The following is a 23,353-nucleotide window of genomic DNA, read 5'->3' on the forward strand; positions in this document are numbered from 1 at the left end:
ACAAATGGAAAATGGTACCATTCCCTGGTGTGTTTCTGTTTGAGCACTCAACATCTTTATTAAGTGATCAAGCCCCAATAACACCAATAATGGGACCAACTGGTATCATGCGCTTCCTGCTGTGCTACAACTTCAAGTGCATTCTGCTAAAAACTTTAACCTGAATTTAATCAAGGGGATTGGGGGAGCGAGGATGGCAGGCTCCTCCTTAACTTGAAAATAAAAGTGTATATAAGCTAACAGCTTTGCGTCAATCAAATCTCTTGGGTATGAAAATGGCATTGATGTAGGGAAACCCCTTTGTTTCTAGCAGGCACGCTGAAGTATTTATGATAGATAACCGAGGCTCAGTTTTAAAAGGAACAGAAAACCTCCCTAAGCACCTGCCACAGGGTTTGCGCGTGCGCAAAGTCCTCTTTCGGAGACTTATTTCGCGCAGCTGGAGGGTCAGATTGAGCGCCACGAGACGGAAATATGCAACCGCGGTTTCCGGTGACCGCGCAAGCGTCCAGAGCAGCAGAATGGAGGAGGTGCCTCACGGTGAGCGCGCGGAGGGGGCTCGGGTAGGGGGAGCTGAAAGGAGAGGAGGCATTCTAACTGTGATCCTGTCTCCGCGCAGACTGTCCAGGGGCCGACAGTGCCCAAGCAGGTCGAGGGGCCTCATGTCAGGGGTGCCCCAACCAGCGGCTCTGCGCTTCTGGAGCCGGTGCTGCCGCGGACCCGGGTGAGAAAGGGGCAAGGCTTGAATGGAAGTGAAAAGCGCGATTCCGGAAGAGGCGGGGCGTAGATGGAGTGGGAGGGGTAGGGATGAGTGACAGGGTCGGGGCCCAGAGGGGGCGGGCGTGGGGAACGTCTGCAGTTAAGGGGCGAGGCTTGAGGAATGAGTGACAGAAGCGGAGCCCGGAGGGGAAGAACGTGGAAAAAATTGGCGGGGTCGGGGCGGAGCCTGAATCCGTGACTGGCGTGGAGTCCATAGGGGTCTCGGGAGGGGCGGGGCAGGGGTGAAGGTGGGCAGGGTTAGAGGTGGGACGAAAAGTTTGAGTGACAGCAAGTGGAATTGGTCGGAAGGAGGGCGGCACCAGCCTGAATAGGATATAAACTTTGAAGTCAGGGAGCCTAGGCTTAAATCCTAGCTCTGCCAGCTGTTTTTTTTGGACAAAATTTCCTTTCTTTTTGAGGAGCTCTTCCATGAATTCAACAGAAGTATGAATTAATCACTTGCAGGCAGAGTGTTCTGTGCTGGGTACACAGCTGTGATTGAGACAGATGAGGTCATCTGTCTCATTTTTAAGCCTTAACCTCTCTGACCCTCCGTTTCCACAGCAAACTGGCGAAAAACAGTTACAGTGTTTTAAGGCTTTTAACTAGGAGGAAATACTGAAGACATAGTATTATAAATGTGTAATAATGATGGTTATCGTGACAGGTACTAAGTGCCTGCAGTATTTGTCAGCATCTCACTCCCAGCCCTCCTGACATTCAGGGCTGGATAATTCTTTGTTGTGAGTGTGTCTCTGCCCTGAACATAGTAGGACATTTAGCAGCATTCCTGGCCTCTACCCGCTACATGTGGGCAGCACTCCTTCCCATGGCAACCAAAAATACCTCAAGACACTGCCAAATGCATCCTGATGGGGTTTGCCCCCAGGTTGGGAATCACTGCTGCATTCAGAGCTGTGTTCTGGACCTGGGAATATAGTTCATACTGCTGAGTTCCCTGCTTCATGGGCTTTATATTCTAGTAGAGAAGGAAATGGCAACCCACTCCAGTGTTATTGCCTGGAGAATCCCAGGGACGGGGGAGCCTGGTGGACTGCCGTCTCTGGGGTCACACAGAGTCGGACACGACTGAAGTGACTTAGCAGCAGCAGCAGCAGCAGAGGAGACAAATGAGTAAACCAAGAAGTAAGGAACTCTCAGATGTGCTAGTAGCCTTGTGGGTTTGTTTTGGGGGCTTTTTTGGATTTTTTGTAGCTCTTATTACTACCGTTGGTGAGCTGCTGTTTCACTCATGATCCCTTGAAACAGTCGAGCACTTACCTCCTTCCAGCCCATCGGAAGAGCGACATTCCGAGAAAGACAAATATCAATATCATATGATATTGTTCATATGTAGAATCTAAAAGAGTGGTACAAATGAACTTATATACAAGACAGAAATAGTGTCACAGATGTAGAAAACAAACTTATGGTACTGGGGCAGGGCAGGGGGGTGATAAATTGGGAGATTGAGATTGACATATACACACCACTATATATAAAATAGGTAACTAATAAGGGCCTACCGTATAGTACAGGAAACTCTGAGCAGGACTCTGTAATGACCTATATGGGAAAAGAATCTTAAAGAAAAGTAGATATATGTACAGATATAACTGACTCACTTTACAGCAGAAACTAACATAACATTGTAAATCAACTCTACTGCAGTAAAAATTTAAAAACTGAAAGACTGAGTCAGGAGCTTGGTCACCTGACTTGCTTTCTTTGCAGCCATAGAGGAAATCAAAGAAAAAATGAAGACCGTGAAACACAAGATCTTGGTGTTGTCTGGGAAAGGCGGCGTTGGGAAAAGCACATTTAGCGCCCACCTGGCCCATGGCCTAGCGGAGGATGAAAACACGCAGGTGGGACCTTGGGGAAAACTGGGAGAGGCTCCTTCCTTTCTCAGGGCTCATGATGGCTGGCAGGGGGCTGACTCTTAGCAACAGCTGAATTGGCCTCTTTGGAATTTATATCCCTGCAGAGGGAACAAGAAAATGCAAGGGAGTTGAGCAATGAAATGAATATTTCATTGGATTCTCTAGCCATGAACATGGATACCAGGTGTACATTTTTCTAGTCTTGCTGATTATTTATTATGTTCAGTTCAAGCTTCTTTCTCTTTATGGGTCTTTATGAAACCCCCTTTCTGTCTTTTCTAGCCAGGGGTCTGCCAACAAGAGCCTGTCTTCTTATGGCCTGTGAGCTCTGGGCGGTTTTTATGTTTATAAATGGTTGTTTTTACAATGTTACAATAGAACCTACATATCATCCTGGATTTTGCCCACAGAGCCTAAAACACTTTCCATTTGGCCCTTGAAGAAAACATTTGCTGACCCCTGACCTAGGCCATTCACTCACACCCACATACACAGAGGAGCAGGAAAATTCAGATTCCCCGGGGCCGCTCTCAGGATTTCAGCTTGAATAAGAGGTATGAGAGGGAGAGGAAGAGAAAATTTTTTACCAAAAAGGTCAACTGGAAATTTGCAGTCCCTGTGATAGTAAAAAAAAAAAAAAGAAAATACAGGTTATTCATTGGGCCTCATACAGTTTTGCTTTGATTATAGAACATGACCCCAGTATTCACTTTGATCACTTCATGGCATATGGGGAAACACTGTCAGACTTTATTTTTTGGGGCTCCAAAATCACTGCAGATGGTGACTGCAGCCATGAAATTAAAAGATGCTTACTCCTTGGAAGGAAAGTTATGACCAACCTAGATAGCATATTCAAAAGCAGAGACATTACTTTGCCAACAAAGGTCCATCTAGTCAAGGCTATGGTTTTTCCAGTGGTCATGTATGGATGTGAGAGTTGGACTGTGAAGAAAGCTGAGCACCGAAGAATTGATGCTTTAGAACTGTGGTGTTGGAGAAGACTCTTGAGAGTCCCTTGGACTGCAAGGAGATCCAACCAGTCCATTCTGAAGGAGATCAGTCTTGGGTGTTCATTGGAGGGACTGATGCTAAAGCTGAAGCTCCAGTACTTTGGCCACCTCATGTGAAGAATTGACTCATTCAAAAAGACCCTGATGCTGGGAGGGATCGGGGCCAGGAGGAGAAGGGGATGACAGAGAATGAAATGGCTGGATGGCATCACCGACTGAGTGGACAAGAGTTTAAGGAAACTCCTGGAGTTTGTGATGGACAGGGAGGCCTGGCGTGCTGCGATTCATGGGGTCGCAAAGAGTCAGACACGACTGAGCGACTGAACTGAACTGATGGTGTTATACCTGATGAAACCATGAATACTGGTGTTTTGTTTTTTTTTTTTTAAACACAGAATGCATTCCACCTTTTTGGTTTTGCCAAAACTCTGCATAGATTGCCAACTGTTTTTCCACTAGAGGACTGTTTGGGGCCTGCAGGGGGGTTCGGTGTAACATAGAAACAATTTTATTAGGTTTGTGTTGAAAGCTGTTCCAGACCATTTTCAGTTCTTTCCACTGCCTTGGTGTGTGCTTTCTTGCATACATTGATGCGTTTTTGAAAATTAGTTTTCTCTTTTTGCATTTTGAATGTTGAAACTTATTTTATATGTATAAAGGCTAACTTTTCATATTTGTCTTATAACTGACTAATGGCCTTTCCCTTTTATTTGGCTTTTTTATTAAGATAGTACTAGCAGGGACTGTAGAGTACTTTTAATTTAATATTGACATTTCAAAACTGTGCTATATTTCCAGTTATTTTTTTTAAACTAAAAACTGGATAAATGCCAGTACTTTCTACTTGTGTGAGATAAACCATTCTATTCCAGTATGAAATAGCATCCTAAGTTCTTAATAAAATAATGGCTAAATTTCCTGCACGAAAAAAAACCAGTAAAGGCAGCTACCGTGGGCAGGGGAATGAAGCCCACCATTCCAGCCTGCCCTCAGTGTGTGTACACACACACAGATACACAGATGCACAACGACCTCTTTGATACCTCACCGAGGACTCCAGGAATATATATATTTTTTAAATCATTGGGTTAAAAAAGAGTTGACTTTGGAGGTCAGCAGACTTTTTATATAAAGCGCCAGATGTTAATTATTTTAGGTTTTGTAGGTTATACAGTTTCTGTAGCAACTTTCAGTTCTGCCCCTTTAACACGAAAGCAGCCTGTGAACAAATGACTGTGGCTGTGTTCTAATAAAACTTTGAATTTCATAATTTTCACAGTCATGAAATAAAAATATTCTTTTGATTTTTTCCCCCTTACTCTAAAAACATAATAGCCATTCTTAGCTGTGGTCTGTACAAAAATAGGTGGCATTCTGGGTTTGGCCCCCGGGTGGCAGCTCGCCAGCCCCTGGTTTGGTGGTTTGGTTTGTAGCCCAGCTGCGCCGGTGCTGGCTGGAGAAGAACTTTGTTGCAGGAGGACTGAAATGCTGGGGAGGCCATGGCCTTCTGGAGACAGTGCTGAGGTGGGACTAGGGGGTCTGGAAAGCTTGGTGTTTCTCTCATTGACTGTGGCTCTGAATTGCGCTTGTAACTCATTTCTCTTCTGATCGTTTTATGATGTGTGGAGCCACTCCCATTGACCTGCCTGACAGATGTGGGCTTCTCTGGAGTCTGGTTTCTGTTACCTAAGGTGTGCTTGAGGGATCTGGTGAAAGGGAGAAGGGACTGCCCGGAGCCAGCTGGGCAGCAGGTTGGAGAAGGCATCCTGTGGGCTCTGATGCCAGCTGGTGGAAGGTGGAGGGAGGAGGTATAGGCAGAGGCACAGAGCCGGAACCGCCAGGGCAGACTGGACAGGCGGGCAGGGCAGGGCCGCTGCTGCTGCTACAGTGGAGGAGCCGAGGATGGGGGGCCAGCCCAGGAGGCTTGAACGCGCAAGGAGGACATTCCCGTGGCAAAGAGGATGGTCCGAGTGTTACTACAGCAGCAGCAAGTGTTGTCAGAGGGTGATGGTGAGCCAGCAGGAAACGCTGGTCTTGTCTCCATGAGGGGCCGCAAGGTCACAGCTAGTGCGGGGGCTGAAACCAGTGGCAGGAAAGGAGAGCAAAGCTGGGGAGATGGAGTAGCAGGGTGTCTAACTGCTGGAGAAGAGGGAGGATCCGGAGTCTAGCTGAACCTGTGGGGCCAGAGCGGGGCGAGGTCTAGTGTGGTGGCCAAGAACACAGGCTCTGGAGTCAGTCTGCCCACCATCACCTCCCAGCACTGCCCACCCCACTGCTGTAACCGTGGGCAGGTTATCAGACTCTCTGCCTCAGTGTTCTCATCTGTAAAATGGGACTCAGTCCTGAGTGAGATGATACATGGAACTGTAAAATGCTTAACACGACACTTGATGCATAGGAAGTGCTCAGTCAGTGTCCCTGATAGTCATCATTATTATTTCTTCATTCCACTCCCTGGAGTATGGAGGGGGTGAAGACCACTATGGGAATGAGTGCATGGGATATCTTTCCTGCATCTTTCACTCAAGATACCCCTTCTGTTGGGGGTGGAGGGGATGTATTAATAATTCCTCAAAAGGAAATGGGTTAAACTGTTCCCAAAAGAGAGTGAGACATTCTAGACCTAGAGGCTAGAAACTCAAGAGCCTTCACAGAAGTCTCCCATTAGGGCTGTAGGGATGGTGTAATTGCCCAGGTCCTCAGGCTCTGATGTAAAATCTCTGGACCATTAAACACACACCAGCCTGAAGCCTCAAGAATGGTCGTTAGGATGAGTTCTGTTGCATTCTTCTTGAGGTCCAGCAGAGGGTGCAGGAGGCAGATGGTGATCCAGTGTATGAACCCCTTTGCTGACCCCGGTGTGAGGTCATGTGAGGACCACAGGAGGAGATCATAAGGGATTGTTGAGAGAATGGAAGAGGGAAGCAAGAAACGAATTTGGGGCAAGTTAAAAAGTTACCCAGAGGTGCTGCACTTTGGATCTAAGACATAAGCTCTTTCAGGATGAATAGCTCTGCTCTTTAGAGAGTTTCTGAAAGCTGTCTCAGACCTTTTCACATATCACATGGGGAAAGCGGGGCATTTGGGGTGGAAAGAGTCCTCCTGGGCTGGACATGTCACTAGCAAAGAACTTCTGTGTGTTTCCTTATTCTTTCTTTCTCCTTTAGAAGTTGAACCTACGCCACTGTTAACCTTCAGCATCAAAGGAAAACAGGGCTTGCTCAGAACTCAGCTGGAGGGTCCACTCCGGCCCTCCTAGCCAGGCCCCCGGAGCCGTGGGAAGAACCCTGGTATTGGAGTCCAGAGACCTTGGTTTAAGTCCCAGCTCTCTTCCTTGCTTGTTGAACAAGTCTCTGGGCATCTCTGAACTGCAGTTTCTTCTTCAGGAAAGCAGAGTTATAATGATCACACACACACCCACACACACCCACACACACACATACACACACACACCCCCCCCCCCCCCCCCAGACTGAGCCGCAGTTTATTCTTTGGTAAAGCAGTTATAATGATCTCACACACACACACACACACACCCCCCCCCCCAGGACACACACACACATACACACAACCCAGGACACACACACACACACACACACCCCCCAGGATACACACACACACACACACCACCCCCCCCCAGGATGTGGTAAAGACCAGGTAAACAGTGGCTGGACCTGAATCTGCGAACAACCTGACATCCTGGTTCATAAGCTCACCTTGAAAATAGGCCGTATTGAGGGTGGCAGGGGTTGGGGGGAGCATGGGGGTGTTGATGTACTTTGCACTTGTTGGGTGTCTTGACTGTGTCTCCACGGCCCGGAAGGGAATGTTGTGACTCTGAGACTCTACTCGGTCCACGTTCCACCCGGTTTCTCTGTGTCTTCTCCCCTCCCTTCTTTTGCTCGAACCCCGTCCCCTCCCGATCATGCACACCCGGAGGATTGGACCTGCATTGCATCACTGCCCTGGTCTCTTCTTGTTCCCCAGGTTGCTCTTCTAGACATCGATATATGCGGGCCGTCAATTCCCAAGATCATGGGATTGGAAGGAGAACAGGTAAGAGCAAAATTTTAAAAACACCAGGAAATATTTTCTTATAATGAACCTGAGCCCTGAGCTGTGCACCCTAAGCCAGGGGGTCAGCGGAGCGCGTGCGTTTTTACCTGGATGTGACCACATCAGGGAGGGTTCAGTCGAGGGTCTACTTTTAACAACAGCTGTGAGTTTGGGGGTGTGTTGGGGGGGGCGACCCATCTGTAAGTTCATCCAAGCCATCTGAGAAGTGTTCATTTCGATGCCGTCTTAGAGGGGAAGGGAAAGAGCAAGTCAAATGCAGAAGTCAGACACAAAAACTTGGTCCTGGCTGGGAAAGCTTGAGCAGGGCTGGCAAGGGCTCTGTAGGCTGGAAGCAAGGGAATCTTTCTGCCCCTGTGGTCACTGGGGAAGTGAGGGGAAGTGAGACCGCGAGGCAGGCGGGTGACGTGGGATTGGGGGGTGGGAGGCAGCCGAGCTAGGTGCCACCGCCTCCTCCCGCCCTGGTGCGCAGAGCTGGCCAGGAAGGGGCTCCCAGGGGGTTGCATTTTGAAGCCAGCCTGGAGGACCAGCCTTGTCCGGGGCTGTCGGGATGGGTTCGTTCTTTACGAAGCACTGGGTGCTGCCGTTCAGAGGTGAACGAGGCAGATAAAGACCCTGCCCTCATGGGAAGGACGGGTGACAATAGGAATCTACGTGAAGCGAGGGGATGGGACAGATGGCAGGGAGGGGGCCCGGGGAGCTGCTCTCTGGGAGGAGGTGGTCAAGGGCACCCTGCTCAGAGAGCCAGGAGGAAGGCATGCTGGGCTGGGGACTGTCCTCGTACCCAGTAGCCTGTGGGGCCACGCAGAGTGGCCCTCAGGGTGGCAGAGAGTAGCCCAGGTGGATGGGGCCAGCCCCTGGGGACTCTGCTCAGGGCTTGGCACTTGCTTCCCACGTGCTGAGAGGCGCTGATGCTGTGCGGGGTCAGGGCGGAGCAGCGGGACCATGGCTCTGACCACGTACCCGTGGGCAGCAGGCTCTGAAGCGTGGGTCTCCCTTCATCGTCAGTCACACACACGTGCTACCCACTGAGCCGGCGCACGAGTCGTTTATAAAAACTGAACATTGTAAATGGTGAGAAATTCCACCCTTTTCTTCTCCTGTGCTGTTGGATCATCGGGTTTACCCCCTCTTTCAAGACCAGTGACTTAGAGAATGATTATTAATAGGAATTAATGGGGTTTTTTTTATTTGAAGTATGACTTTGAAGCCAGTGACAAAGAGTCACATATTACCTGAATTGCATTTCTGTCAAATGTTGGGGACAGGCACCTCTGTAGACACAGTAGATCCATGATGACCTAGGAGTGGGGGGAAGCGTGGTGGTTGGGGGTGACACTTGAGGGGTGCAGGGTATCTTCTTAGAGTAAACAGAATGTTCTGACGTTGATTGTGGTGATGGATGTGCAATTCTGTGACTATCCTGAAGCCACTTAAGTGTACGCTTTAACTGGGTGAACTGTGTGGTATGTGAATTATATCTGAGTCAACTGTTTACAAAAGTAAGATGTCATCAGGAAAAATGGGCCTTCTCTTTTGGCTCCAACGTTGCCTGAAGCATAAATTCTAAGACTTGATGTGCAGTTAGAAATTGCGTTAAGTTCCAGTTTCATAGAAAAGCGTTGGAGTAGACTTCAACCCTGGAAGTTTGTTGTTGCTTAGTCGCTAAGTCGTGTCCAACTGTTCTTTGACCCCAGGGACTAAGGCCTGCCAGGTTTCTCTGTCCATAGGATTCTCCAGGCAAGAATACTGGAGTGGGTTGCCATTTTCTTATCCAGGGGATCTTCCCAACCCAGGGATGGAACCTGAGTCTCTTGCCTTGGCAGGTGGATTCTTTACCACTGAACAACCAGGGAAGCCCTCACCCTGGCAGTTAGTGACACCTAACTGGAAAGCATCTGGGTCTTGAAATAGCCCCAGCTTCCCGCCGACACCCCTTTTCCAGGGCTTGTCCCCTGGGGCAGCAGCTCAGACCACCAGCGGGAGGGTTCCGTGACCGCTGCTTCACTCAGGGTCGTCCCTCCACTCAGTTACCTGCATCTTCGCAGCAATCCCCAACCGGTTTTTGTCATGCTTTTAAAATCCCCCAGATCATACTGGACTCGGATGAACACTGGTTCCCTGACCCGATATTTAAGCAGAGTTTCCAGATCGCCCAACCTGGGAGGGGAAAGCGTATGCACTCTATCATCTGTATCTCTGGCTTCCCAGGTGGCACTAGTGGTAAAGAACCTGCCTGCCGATGCAGGAGACATAAGAGACACAGGTTCCATCCCTGGGTTGGGAAGGTCCCCTGGAGGAGGGCACAGCAACCCACCCACTGCAGTATTCTTGCCTGGAAAATCCCATGGACAGAGGAGCCTGGTGGGCTGCAGCCCATAGGGTTGCGAAGAGTCGGACATGACTGAGCAACTGAGCATGAACCTGTATCGCCTAACCCTGACCCCCTGGTATTCACTCCCTGTTAAGAATTCAGTGGCAGCCTTTAAGACGACGAATCGTAATTTATAAAACTGCCCTCCTACTGCATAAACTTTGCGTGTAAAGCACGACCAGGGTGTGTAATTTCTCACAAATGAGACAGGCTCCTGTTCCCGCAGGTTCACCAGAGCGGCTCGGGCTGGTCTCCAGTGGTGAGTGCCCACCCCAGGCCTTCCCTTCAGGGTGGTGTGTACATAAGGGATAGTGGTGGGCAGTCAATCGGTGGCTATTTATCAGTCAACGGGTAGTCACTGAGGCACTTTCCTGGGCCTGGGGGATCCAGTTACGACCAGGGATTGGCTCAGAGAGTAGCTCTTTCCAGTTTGTGGGCCAAACAGTTGCCGCCATTGTAGATGGAAAGTAGTGATATGCAAATGAATGACTGTGGCCCTTTTCCAATAAAACTTTATGTACAAAACCAGAAGCGGGGCCAGCCAGATTAAAACAGCAAGTTTGTTGTTGTTTAGTCGCTCTGTCATGCCTGACTCTTTGCAGCCTCATGGACTGCAGCACACTAGGCTTCCCTGTCTTTCACTGTCTCCCGAAGTTTGCTCAAGCTCATGTCCACTGAGTCATGATGCATCCAGCCATCTCATCCTCTGTGACCTCCTTCAGAGGAGACAGTATTTGTTCATTTCAGCTGAGTTCATTGTCATTGCCACCTAGGGCCGTATGGTGATTCTTTCAATCCCCCCAAATATGGTAACCTTTTTTTTTTTTAATGATTTTTTTGGGGGTGGGAGAGATTTAAGGATTCAAAAAGTGAATATATACTCACATCACATAGTAACTTTGCCCCCTCAATTTCTTCCGCCTGCGCTCAGACACAAGATATAGGGAAGTGCCTGGCACTGTGGTTTGAAGTAAAATGTCTCTTGCATCATCCTTTCCAGTTCCTGGAAGACAATTTGGGGGTGATGTCGGTGGGTTTCTTACTCAGCAGCCCCGATGATGCTGTCATCTGGAGGGGACCAAAGAAAAATGGTTTGTTACTCTGCTTTCTGTCTCTTGTCACGTCCTTCCAGGGGCAGAAGCGAATCCCATCCCATCAGTATGGCCTGTGTCTCTGGTGGCCTCTTTCTTCACTGGTTGAAGAGAGCCCATAGAAATTCCAATTTTATGTAATAAATGTAACGTTACAAATTTTTGTATCTCTGATGGGTTTTTTCTCTCCTGAAAACCCACCTAATCCTGAAATGATCCCTCTGGTGGTTTGTGCTCTTGTCAGAGAGAGGAGGATATAGGGTGAAGTCAGTACCAGTTTGATAGGGTGTCCAGGCTGCAGGTACGGAAGTGCCAACCTGGGCAAGGCTCCTCAGCCTCGGTGCTGTGATGTTCTGAGCCAGACAATCCCTTGTTGGGGAGGTTGGGGGGTGGACGGTCCTCCGCATCACAGGGTGTTAGCAGTTCCCTGGCCACCCTGGAGGCAAGTAGAAGACCCTCCCTAGTTTTGGACAAGCCCCCAGGCACTGTCACACCCCACCAACGGAGCGCATAGACAAGCTGTGCGTAAGGGTCAGGAGCTGTGCTTTTGTAGGGTCAGAGGACAGGAGCTAGCGTGCATCACCACTGCCTCCCCCACAGGCATGATCAAGCAGTTCCTCCGTGACGTGGACTGGGGCGAGGTGGACTACCTCATCGTGGACACCCCTCCCGGGACGTCGGATGAACACCTCTCTGTGGCACAGTACCTGGCCGCAGCGCACATCGACGGGGCGGTAATCATCACCACGCCGCAGGTGGGCGAGGGCCAGGTGGAGTGGGATCTGGGGCACTGCACTGGGGGAGCTCTTTCTTCCACGGCCTGAGACCCTGGGCTCCCCAACACCCTGGCTGGGATCCGCAGAAACCTTATGTTTATCTTCAGTTCAGCCGTTGTCGGTGGACAGGGAGGCATGAGGTGGCTGGGGTGGGGGCTGCCTAGAGCAGGGGTGGAAGGGGCCCTGGCCCAAGGATGGCGGTGGAGAGAAGACGGATGCTTCATTAGAAATGTTTCCTGATGAATATTTAACAGAGCTGGGCAACCAGCCATGCGCTCTTAAACCCTTAGACCAGCTGTACTCTCGAGAGCAAGTCCCAAAGAAGTGACCTTCAGGGACAGTGGAGCTGGGACATCCACCCTGATGGCAGGTGCTGACAGCGGGCAAGGCTTCCCATGTGGGGACTGTGTGCTTTCTGTGAGCCTAAAACCACTCTAAAAATGGTCAAAAGCAACAGCAGCAATCGAGTTGACACAAGAGTGGCCTCTCCAATACCACATTTACTGTGAAAGGAAACAGAGCCCCCCTTAGGTTCAGGAGGAGGGCAGTGGCCGTTCCAGAAGCTGGCGAGGATGCGCTGTGTCTGCTTCTGTGTCTGTCACTTCTCCAGAAAACAGGACTTCACGCTGGGCACACCCACTCCCTCGGAGCCTTGCACATCCAGCAGCTGGCTTTCTTTGGGGGTCATTTTTGAGAAAGCAGGGCTTTTAGAGGACACTAGGGAGAGAACCAGAGGCACCCTACGGAGATGCTTAGTACCAGCGGGTTTACTTTCTAGCCAAGCCCTTTTGTCTGCACCCCAGCCTCCAAGGGCTCAAGAGGCAAACATGGGCCTCAGGAGAATAGACTCAAAGCCCAGGTCCACTGGGGGCCCACAACTGTTAGAGCTGTGCTTGATAGCACACAACACTTGGACATGTGTCTGCAATAAAATTAAAGATGGATTGGGTAGGGTACTAAGCTCTGATTACCCACGCTCCTCTCGCTGTAAGGCACATAGGGTCCAGAAGTGAATTCGCAGGGCTCCAAACCAGGTAATATTCCTTATTTTCTTTTGGTCCATAAAGTTGTGGTCATGATAACCAAGGTCAGAGGTTAGCAGACTTTTTCTGTTAAGGGCCAGAGGGGAACTATTTCAGGCTTTGCGGATCACAGGGTCTCTGTCCCAGCTCCCCAGTGGTACCATTATGGGATGAAAGTGGCCAGAGGTAATGTGGTGGTCAGGCTGTGCTCCAGAAGAACTCGATCTACGAAAACAGGGCAGCCAGGCGAGCCTGCAGGCTGCCCCCCGCCCCCGGCTAAAACAAGGCTCACACGTGGTTGCATGAAACACTCAGGGAACGGTTGTTGTTCAGTCATTAAGTCGTGTCTGACTCTCTGCAATTCTGCATTGGCAGGCAGGTTCTTTACCATTGAGCCACCAGGGAAGCCCTTATATACAGAGTCTCTAAAGCTTCACGACAGTGATGCCGCGGCCCTGCAGCCGTCCCTCCACCACGCGATCGTTCCCTCTTTGTGCCCAGACTCTGAAATAACCAGTCTTCTGGAACCTTAACAGGAAGTGTCGCTCCAGGATGTCCGGAAAGAGATCAGCTTCTGCCACAAGGTGAAGCTGCCCATCATCGGGGTGGTGGAAAACATGAGTGGCTTCATCTGCCCCAAATGTCAGGTGAGAGCACGTTCCCCCCCAAGTCCCGGCCTCCACGCTTGGGGAGATGGTGGGGTCGGGTGTCTGGGAAACCGTTTCTGCTTTCCCCATCGTTTGGGAACAGGAATAGTTTAAAAAAAAAAGAAAACAATCCTCTGTTGCCGATTTAATGGAAATTCACACTCAGAAGAGCCTTTTTGTTATTTAAAGTTTGTTTAAAGTGTGGTCCATTCATACAATTCTGACACAAACTCAGGATTCCTCCCCCTTTTACATTGCGTTTCAGAAAGAGTCTCAGATATTCCCACCAACGACGGGGGGTGCGGAGGCCATGTGCCAGGACCTGAAGATCCCGCTGCTTGGCAAAGTGCCTCTGGATCCACGCATAGGTGGGTGCGCCCCCCACCCCCACCCCCCAGCTAAGAGCAGCAAGGAAACAAGCGGGTGTGTGGTGAGGGAGCAGGAGGGCCTCGGGGAGGCAGGAAGGGACCACAAGGGTGTAGGAGAGACTGGTCATGGAGGCACCTGGCGCAGGGGGCGGGAGGAGAGGAAGTCAGCAAGGAGAGGGGCCAGGCGGGGGTGACTGGGGGGAGGAGGCAAGGGCATGTATTCGAGTCCTGTCTCACACAGGAATTAGGTCCTGGCGTGAAAGTCATCGACAGAATTAGCCTTGAGAACCCCAAGGAAGGGCACCCCACCTTGTCCTGTCTGCAGGGAAGCCCAGCACAGCCCTCCTGATGCCCGGATGGGTGAGCAGGAGGGCACGTTGCTGGCCTGCCTTCAGGGGTCATGCACCTCTCTGGGTACCAGAGTCCTTGGGGCCCCCATCTCCACACCACACTCACTCCAGGGCATCAGCTTGCTGCGTGGAGTGGGGGACAGCCACCCCCCTTTCAGTGACACCCACCACCGACTTTCTTTCCCCACCATAACAGAGTCGGGCTTGCTGAAGTTAGATGTGTCTGTGACGAGGAAGTGGGGCAGTGAGGTTTTGTAGATGAGGCCTAAGGAGGCAAGGGAGACTGTCGGGGAGTTGGTGTGGACGGCTCTGCAGCCAAGCCTCGCGGTTTGGACCCCGGCTGTCAGGAACTGAGACCAGGGAGGGTGGGCGCTGTATGTGCTTAGAGGCTGAGGCCGTGGGCCACTTATACTGGTTGGGAGGCGGTTAGGACCAGACCAAGCCGGGCATCAGCATGGAGAGGAAGGGACACAGAGAGGGGAAGCGACAGGCTGGGGCAGGTGGGGAGGAGGAGGTGTCCCTGACGTCCATGCTGCCCAGCGTGACCCCCGGGGAGCTGGGGATGCCACCCAGGGCCAGCGAGCACGGGAGAGCCAGCTCCCTGCTGGTACTGTGTGGAGCGGGCAGAGCCTTAGCATGTCAGCTGGTGAGAGGTGGGAGCAGAGGGGGCCGTGTCCACGCTGGGGGGACGGCATAGAGGGAGCCAAGAGCACAGTGTGGAGGAGGCCTGCCCCGAGGAGGGGGGCGTGAAGACCCCAGAGCGCCTGGGCCCCCAGCAGGGTGGCTTCTGGAGTCCCCTCGACGGTGCCCACACCCAGCAGCACTTGTGGTACCTGGCTCCCCCGAGAAACAACTCCGGCTGCTTTTCAGCCTTCCCTAGTGTTGTCTTTGCATTGACCAGCGTTTCCTTTGGGGTCGTAGGAGCAGGTACCGCCCCTGGAGGCAGGCTGGCCATACGAGCGTGTGGGGCCGGGTGGGTGGCGGGCCTGAGTGGTCACTCCCGCCAGCTGCAGGCTGCGGCGGCCTCAGACCTCAGAGGCACTGGTAGGAGAGGCGGCCGGACGGTGGCCTCGGGACTCAGGGGTTGCAAGGACGCGGTGTCGTCCACTGGGCACGCTCCCACGTGACAGGGCGCACCTCGCCTCCAGTTGAAACTGCACAGCCAGGGGCAGCAAGCGTGGGAAGGGATGGGGGTGAACACTGCCACGGGCTGAGGCAAGGCGGACAGGGCCCGGTGAGGCTGCCGAGGCCCCCAGAGCCGCTTTGTGCAGTGAGGGAGCAGCCCCATCACCGGGGAGACTGGAGGCCATGCACAGCCCCTGTGCAAACACGCAGCAAGGGAGCTGCCAGGCTTTGGTGTCGGGATCCCAGCCCCCCGGGCCCTCGCCCCAGGCCTGGATCCCCCCGCCACCCCCTTCGCCCCTCCACTGGCTCTGGGCTCGGGCGGGTCCTTGCGGGGCTCTGAGCCTCAGGCTCACGTGTTAGGTGGGGATGTGATGGAACCACTGTGGGGGCTGCACAGGTGGACGGCATACGCGAGGGGTGAGGTCTCGGACAGGGCAGGGAGAGGGGAGGTTTGTGGAGGTGGGGAGCCGACCAGAGCGAGTTGTGAGGGTTTGGGCAGGTCTCCTGGGGAGGGGAGGACGAGGAGCGAGAGGATGCCGGGTGAACATCAGGAAGAAGTGGCCCCACGAGCCTTCTGTGGGACCTGTGACCTCCCAGACCTGGTCTGCGAGCAGGAACTCGGAGGCTTCCCTAGCTGCTTCTACCCACAGTGTCCAGGCCAGTGCGTGGGGCCCCCCTCCGCACCCCCAAACCCCCAGGTGTCCCTGTCCTACCCAGCAATGTGCTGGGGAGACTATTGCTCTGCAATTGGCCCAGCCAGTGTCCCCCCAGAGGCTGGGGAGCAGCTGTGGGTTGTGGGACCACTGATCCAGCTTCTCTAGCAGGGACAGGGGCTGGGGGGGTGGGGGCAGGGTCTACTCAGGACCAGACAGGAGATGAGCTCCCCCCGGCCCAGGACCCCCCATGCCCACCTGGATGGGTTGATGCCAAGGTGCAGTGACCTTCAAGATACAGTTACAGAGGGAGAAAGCAATGAGTGGAATATGTGTATGCGCCCAAGCATTTTTTAAAAAAATACTTGAGTGTGTATATGTATGCATACGCCACACTTACTTATTTTTAGAAAGAGCTGACACCCCAGTAGCTTCCCTTGAACTCATTCTTCACGGTGTAACCTTCTGTCCTCCGTACTCTTTCACTCTGAGTCTTCATTATCTTCTTACTGGAGAATGAATCGATCTTTTTTAAATGCAGGTTCCTGGGCCCACCCAGGAGCTGCTGAATCTGTTCTGTATGGAGCCCTGGAACCTGCATTTGCCACACTTCACCCAGAGGGTTCTCAGGCACGTGCGCGCGCACACACACACGCGCGCACGCGCACACACACCCACCCACCCGCCCCAGCATTGCCCAGGCACAGGTCAGAGCCATGAGGCAACGCCAGCCAGACTCGCTGCTGGGTGGAGGGGAGGCAGGCGAGGTCCCAGAGAGCCCGACGTTCTGTCTGAGCTCTGATCTTCATTACGAGGGAGGTGGGCCCGAGGTCTTCGATGTCACAGGCACAAGTTCAGGTCACCACTGTGTTCTCTTTGTGGGTTTTTATTTTTCCTTTGTTTCTTTAAGGTAAGAGCTGCGACAAAGGACAGTCTTTTTTGGTAGAAGCACCAGATTCACCAGCCACCGTTGCCTACAGAAGTATAATTCAGAGTAAGTGCTTAAGGGGACCTGTGAATCCAGAGGGCCACGGGGCCAGGAAGTGACGCACGTGAGCAGAGTGGGCTTGGGAGTGAGAAGATCCCATTCAGGGTCGTGAATGGCCATGCCGCCTCCATGGGGACATGGGGGTGGAGGGGTCTGGGATGACCCCCTCAGCCCAGGAAGCCAGGAGTCTGGGAAAATCTTCCAGTCCATCAGTGTTATGAACTAAGTCATAGCTTAAAAGCACGGCGAGGGTGAAGTTTACAGTATAGGAAATATTAATGTTACACCTCAGTAAAACTGTAAAAAGAATTTAAGAAGGGGGAAAAAAAAAGCACAGTGAGCCAAACCAGACCCAGATGCAGGCCTGATTCAGTCAATGGGCAGCTGTCAGAGGCCTTGAAGTTGAGGCAGATATGTCGGTAGTTAAAGCTCCAGGCTTGTGGCTGAGCCCTGCCGGCCTAGTGAAATGGTGTCCAGTGTAAGCAGCATTTCCGGGATCCTCATTCTGGAGAACGGGCCGACAGGAGGCCTCCAGCCATGGCTGTAACCACGGACAGGCAGCCAACAGTACTGGGCTCACTTGCAGAGATTCAGGGCATCAGCTGAGATGGGACTCTGGGGTGAATTAAGCCACCTGGGACTCCGCCCCATTCAGACGCGGCCTCGCCAGCACAGGGCAGGGCCACCGAAAGCCCCCAGTGCTTCTGCGCCTGCCGTCCTGTTTTCCAGGAATCCAGGAATTCTGTAGTCAGCGTCTGCCAAAAGGAGAGAACCTCGTCGGCTCCTGAGACAGGAGGCTGTGAAAGAACGGAAGCAGCACGACCCATCCTGTCACGCCTGGCCAGCGTGGGGACAGCGCACGGGTCGCAGGCAGAAAGGGACCAGCCCCAGGCATGGCGTGACATCACTTTTTCAGAGACACTTTAATCATCTAGCATTTGTACACCTTCCCTTTAGAACGTATGTAAAGGACGTTCTTTACAGATGCGCCATTTGAAAAATAAAAACAGCTCCTCAAACCTCTGCCCCGAGGCCTGCTTCTCGTGAAAACCCAGCAGCTCCTGGGTCATGGAATTCTCTTCTCTGTCGGAAGCTGTCCTGTCACAGAACATCTCACTTTGTGCCTTTGCTGCCTCGGAAAATAAGCCTGAAAAAGAACCAAAGGGATAAAGGGAGGAATGTGTGGTTTCACTGCAGCGTCGTTCTTGTGGTTTAATCACTAAGTCATGTCCAAGTCTTTGCAGCCCCCATGGGCTGTAGCCCCACCAGGCTCCTCTGTCCATGGAATGCTCCAGGCAAGAACACTGGAGTGGGTTGCCATTTCCTACTCCAGGGAATCTTCCCAACCCAGGGGTCAAACCCGAGTCTCCTGCATTGGCAGGCGGATTCTTTACCACTGAGAGTGTAGTGCAGACCCTACGCTTTTCTCAGATAGAGGAAAAATTCAAATAGCGACAGAGCCTCCCACTGGGGCTTGGGCCGAGCTCAGTGCACAGGATGCAGCCGCACAGTCAAAAGCCCGCGAATCACCTGCATGAACAGAACTGGGGGTCAGTGCAGACACCCCATACAGGAATTATGTGCTTACTGTATCTGGCAGTGGGCTTCCCTGGTGGCTCAGCTGGTAAAGAATCCCCCTGCAATGCAGGAGACCCAGGTTTGAGCCCTGGGTCGGGAAGATCCCTGGAGGAGGGCATAGCAACCCACTCCAGTATTCTTGCCTGGAGAATCCTCATGGACAGAGGAGCCTGGCGGGCTACAGTCCATGGGGTCACAGAGTCGAACACAACTGACTAAGCACAGCATGTATATCTGGCAATTTCCAGTGCCAGACACGACAATTTACAGGGTTTTTAAAGTTGCATGAAAGGAGAGATCCAAAGTGTAAGAGAGCCTTATTGCCCTGAGACGCTCACCGTTTGAAAGACTCACAGGAACTGAGAGCAGCTTAGGAAAGAGGAAATTCCCATTTCCCCTCTGACTCCGGGCACGGAAGTGGAAGGGGCACACGTCCCCTGCTCTTTCCCACTCCTCCCGTCACCTGCCCCCCTTGCCTGCCCAGGGTCAAATCTGCATCTGTTTAAGGTGAGGCAGGTGGGACCCCTCTAAAGGGCCGTGAGGCCACCCAGCCCAGGAGGGCCCAGCACACAGGTTGGTCTCCCCCCGCCCCGAACTGTGCACACAGGCTGCTCGGGCCCGCTGGGAGGCCACCCCAACCACAAGCCCAGCTGAGCCTGGGGAGCCACGCTTCCACCAGAGCCCCTAGCCCTGCACCGTCCAGGCCACCATCTTGACCCCACCGCTTACCTAATGCTTGTGAATCTCCAGCCCCTCGAGGCCAGGCTTCTGAAAGTCGCTGGGACAGGCCTGCAAGGGGAAGAGACAGCCCTGGCTTTCTGTCCCACGTGTGCGTGCCCTGACTGCCGAATCAAGGCCAGAGCAAGCCACAGTGAGCCGAAAGGCTTCAGGGCTGCTTGCTCGAAGTCTTGGCTTAAAGCTGCACTGTTAACACTTAAGATAGCTCGAACCATTTCAGGAAGAGCCTGGTCACGTTTAGACGATCTGTCTGTTGCTTCTAGAACTCAGGCTAGGTTTAAAAAAATTGTAACGGCTTTAATTCTATTGTTGTTTAGTCTTTCAGTCATGTCAGACTCTTTGTAACCCTGTGGACTGTAGCCCACCAGGCTCCTCTGTCCACGGAATTCTCCAGGCAAGAATACTGGAGTGGGTTGCCATTCCCTTCTCCAAAGGAGCTTCCCAACCCAGGGATCGAATCCAGGTATCCTCCACTGCAGGCAAACTCTTCACTGTCTGAGTCACCAAGGAAGCCCTCTGTAGTTTAAAGAAATCACTAAACCAACAATGGCAATCACAAAATGACAAGCGCTATGTGATTCCACTTACGTGAGGTCCCTAGATTAGTCAGACTCATGCGGGTAGAAAGTAGGTGGTTGCCTGGAGTTTATTGGGGTTGGGGAGGGTGGAGAATGAATTAAATGTTTAGTGGGTACAGAGTTTGCTTGGATGAAAGAGTTGTGGCAGCATGATGATGTGGGTATACTGAACTGTACGCTTAAAAATGGCTAAAAGGGTAAATTTTGTTGTGCACATTTTAACCACAAACCACAATCACAAAAACCCAGCTAACACTGGCAGCCTGGCTGATACAGAAAAACATCATCAATTGCCACTGCCAGCAGGCCTCCGGGACTTCCAAGTGTCTGGAGATCAGGGGTCCAGGAGTCAGACTTGAGTAACTCACCGTCTGGAACACCGTCTGGGACAGAAAACTGGCTGTGACTTTGCTGATGTCGCTCTCGCCTCCCATCTTACACAGGACGTAGCCATACAGGTTGGCGGCTTGGAGAGAGATCCCAGCTATCACGAGGGCCTGCACTTAAACAAAGCGGAGGTCATTCTCCTGAGAGCACGGATTGAAATGTTCCTCCCAAACCAAGCAGGAGTGGTTCCGGCCCATGCCCACCAGTGTTCGGCAACCTTTATGGAGAGCTTCCCTGGTGGTTCAGTGGTCAAGAATCTGCCTGAAATGCGGGAGACCCTGGTTTGATTCCTGGATTGGGAAGATCCTCTGGAGAAGGGAACAGCTACCCACTCCAGTATTCTTGCCTGGAGAATTCCCTGGACAGAGGAGCCTGGCAGGCCACAGGCCATGGGATCACAAAGAGTTGGTCATAACTGAGCGACTAACACTTTCACAAACGGGGTAAGGGAACAGAGGCACGGGGAGGGTCATGGCTAAAGGGCTCAGGATCTCCTGGGGTGATAAAAATTTCCTAAAACTGACTCTGGTGCTGGCTGCACAGGCCTGAGGACAGACTTGTTCTGTTGTTCAGTCGCTCGGTCGTGTCCAGCTCTTTGTGACCCCACTCTACAGCCCACGGGCTCACAAAGAATCGGACACGACAGAGCGACTTTCGCTTTTTTGCTGACTGTAGCCCTCGAGGCTTCTCTGTCCATGGGATTTCCCAGGCAAGAATACTGGAGTGGGTTGCCCTTTCCTTCTCCAGGGGATCTTCCTGACCCAAGGATCAAACCTGTCTCCTGCTTGGCAGGTGGATTCTTGACCACTGAGCCACCTGGGAAGCTCCCGAATCATACACACAAAATGAGGGCACTGCCTGGTATGTGAATTCTTTCTCAATAAAGCTGTTTCAATCCATCGATCGCTCAATCAAGAACAAAAACCCACTTCTGCAACTGCCAGTTCTGTACAGACATCTGAGCAAGTGTTGCCTTACCAGCCACTTGAGCTTCAAGGAAAATAAGGAGCTAAAAAAGAACACGATCCAAATCATGGGACAGACGATGAGGCCGAGCCAGAAGACCCGCGCTTCCGCCTCCGTGGCAGCCACCATGTCTGGAGAGACCTGCGGCAAGAAAGAGATACGGTTGCACAACTCGCAGGAACGGTCCCAAAGGAGCGTGGTCTGATTTTCGTTAATATCACACAGGCTTCTGCCAGTGGGGGCTCTGAACGGGCACCAGCCGCCATGGGCCCTGTGTCCAGCAGGGATCAGATCATGCAGAGCTCGAAAAGAACCCATAGGGCCTTTCCACAGCCGTTTTCTCAGCTCTAGCTTGACAAGTATTGGAAGATACCTTTCTGGCTTCAAAAATCCAGTGGCTTTTCCCGTCTTCATCAATCTGGTTCCACCAGCGAAGACCCACCATGAGTCGTCCGGTTACATTCTGAGAAAAGTAGACAGAATGCTCCTAAGCAGATCACAGGTCAAGAAAGAGGCCTCATCTTTTCCTGGATGAATAAAAGTGACCAATTCATGTCAAACCTGAGGAGAGGGGGACTGAACAGTGGGGCTTTCTCGAAATCAGTTTTAAGGTCTATAATTCTTAACTAAGCTTACCTTAAAAAGCAACTTACCTGTCCATCGACAAAGGAATGGATCAGGAAGATGTGGTACATATATAAAATGGCATATAACTCAGCCATAAAAAGGAATGAAATAATGCCATGGCAGCAACATGGATGGACCTAGAGATTATCACACTGAGTGAAGTAAGTCAGACAGAGAAGGACAGATATGACGTGGCGTATATGTGGAATCTGATGCAAATGAACTTATTTACAAAACAGAATTAGTTATAGATACAGAAAATAATCTTAGGGTTACTGGGGGAGGAAGTGGGGGAGTGATAAATTAGGAGATTGGGATTGACATATACATACTACTATATGTAAAATATATATATTTTATCCCTTCTCCAGTAGATTTTCCTGACTTAGGAATGGAACTGGGGTCTCCTGCATTGTAGGCATATTCTTTACCAACTGAGCTATCAGGGGAACCCATATATAAAATAGATAACTAATAAGTACCTACAGTATAGCTCAGGGAACTTTACTCAATACTTTAATGACCTACATGGGAAAAGAATCTAACAAGAGAAGACGTATGTGTAACTAATTCACTTTGCTGTATGCTGGACACTAACACAACATCGTAAATCAACTATATTCCAATAAAAACTTTTTAAAATTAAGTTCCATTCACAAAAAAGACAGACTCCCCAGACATACATACACATATGTCATATATATATATGTACTCCTATTTTATAGAATTTTAAAATACATTATTTATGATATGATATGTGAAATTTACAAAAACCCTAAAACCCTATGGACTTGTCTCCCTCACATAGTACGTGTCTGCAAGCATGGCAGTGACCACCCAGAAACCATTTATTCAACTATATAATGTACTTTTTTCCTCTGATTTTAAGTGATGTTGGCTCAGTATTCTCAAGTGTGCATAAAGGTCAGCAAGTGGCTGGAAACGCAGCCCGTGTTTCGGGAGAGGGAGTCACAGGTCGCGGGGGGCCGGGGCTCACCTTCACAGACCAGAAGTCAAAGGACAGGAGGAGAAGCACAGTCACAAAACAGCCCACGAAGCTCTTGCTGAACCAGTCACAGCCCACGTAGGTGACGATGGCACTCACACGGAAAAACAGGTGGAAAAACGTGGCCACCGGGTGCCTAGGAAAGAACCCAGAAGCCCGCTCAGACCAGGGCCCCAAGGACAGCGGCCAAACGTGCTCTGTGGTTTCCAGGACCCACATGTTCCCTGTGCGTCTCAACCCAAACTCCACCAGGGCACAGCTCAGAGAAAGCATCACTCGCCTAGAAGACTCAAAACCATCCTCATCACACCAACATTTTTCCCACCCTCGAAGAATCCAGTACTTTCCCA

The 23,353-nt window shown here is 51.5% G+C and overlaps 2 protein-coding genes across 3 annotated transcripts in view; one reads left to right on the plus strand and one right to left on the minus strand.

Moving 5' to 3' along the window:
* Positions 1 to 89: 89 nt before the first annotated feature.
* On the plus strand, positions 90 to 18,146 carry NUBP1 (NUBP iron-sulfur cluster assembly factor 1, cytosolic). Its single transcript, XM_055561691.1, has 11 exons — positions 90 to 540; positions 620 to 724; positions 2,494 to 2,627; positions 7,643 to 7,711; positions 10,330 to 10,362; positions 11,104 to 11,194; positions 11,795 to 11,949; positions 13,529 to 13,639; positions 13,905 to 14,007; positions 17,046 to 17,129; positions 17,853 to 18,146. Exons 1-11 carry the CDS (start codon positions 330 to 332, stop codon positions 17,909 to 17,911), a joined length of 1,155 nt encoding a protein of 384 aa, XP_055417666.1. The 5' UTR covers positions 90 to 329; the 3' UTR covers positions 17,912 to 18,146.
* TVP23A (trans-golgi network vesicle protein 23 homolog A) overlaps positions 18,017 to 23,353 on the minus strand; it is a 32,968-nt gene continuing 27,631 nt past the window's right edge. For both annotated transcript variants that reach the window (XM_055561693.1, XM_055561692.1), the window contains 6 exons: positions 22,995 to 23,139; positions 21,744 to 21,833; positions 21,383 to 21,511; positions 20,386 to 20,514; positions 19,431 to 19,490; positions 18,017 to 18,270 (listed from right to left, as the gene is read on the minus strand). In XM_055561693.1, coding sequence (XP_055417668.1) covers positions 19,431 to 19,490; positions 20,386 to 20,514; positions 21,383 to 21,511; positions 21,744 to 21,833; positions 22,995 to 23,139 — 553 coding nt within the window. In that variant the 3' untranslated portion in view covers positions 18,017 to 18,270. The remainder of the gene's footprint in view (positions 18,271 to 19,430; positions 19,491 to 20,385; positions 20,515 to 21,382; positions 21,512 to 21,743; positions 21,834 to 22,994; positions 23,140 to 23,353) is intronic.

The sequence above is a fragment of the Bubalus kerabau genome, chromosome 23, assembly GCF_029407905.1.
Source record: "Bubalus kerabau isolate K-KA32 ecotype Philippines breed swamp buffalo chromosome 23, PCC_UOA_SB_1v2, whole genome shotgun sequence".
NCBI lineage: Eukaryota > Metazoa > Chordata > Mammalia > Artiodactyla > Bovidae > Bubalus > Bubalus kerabau.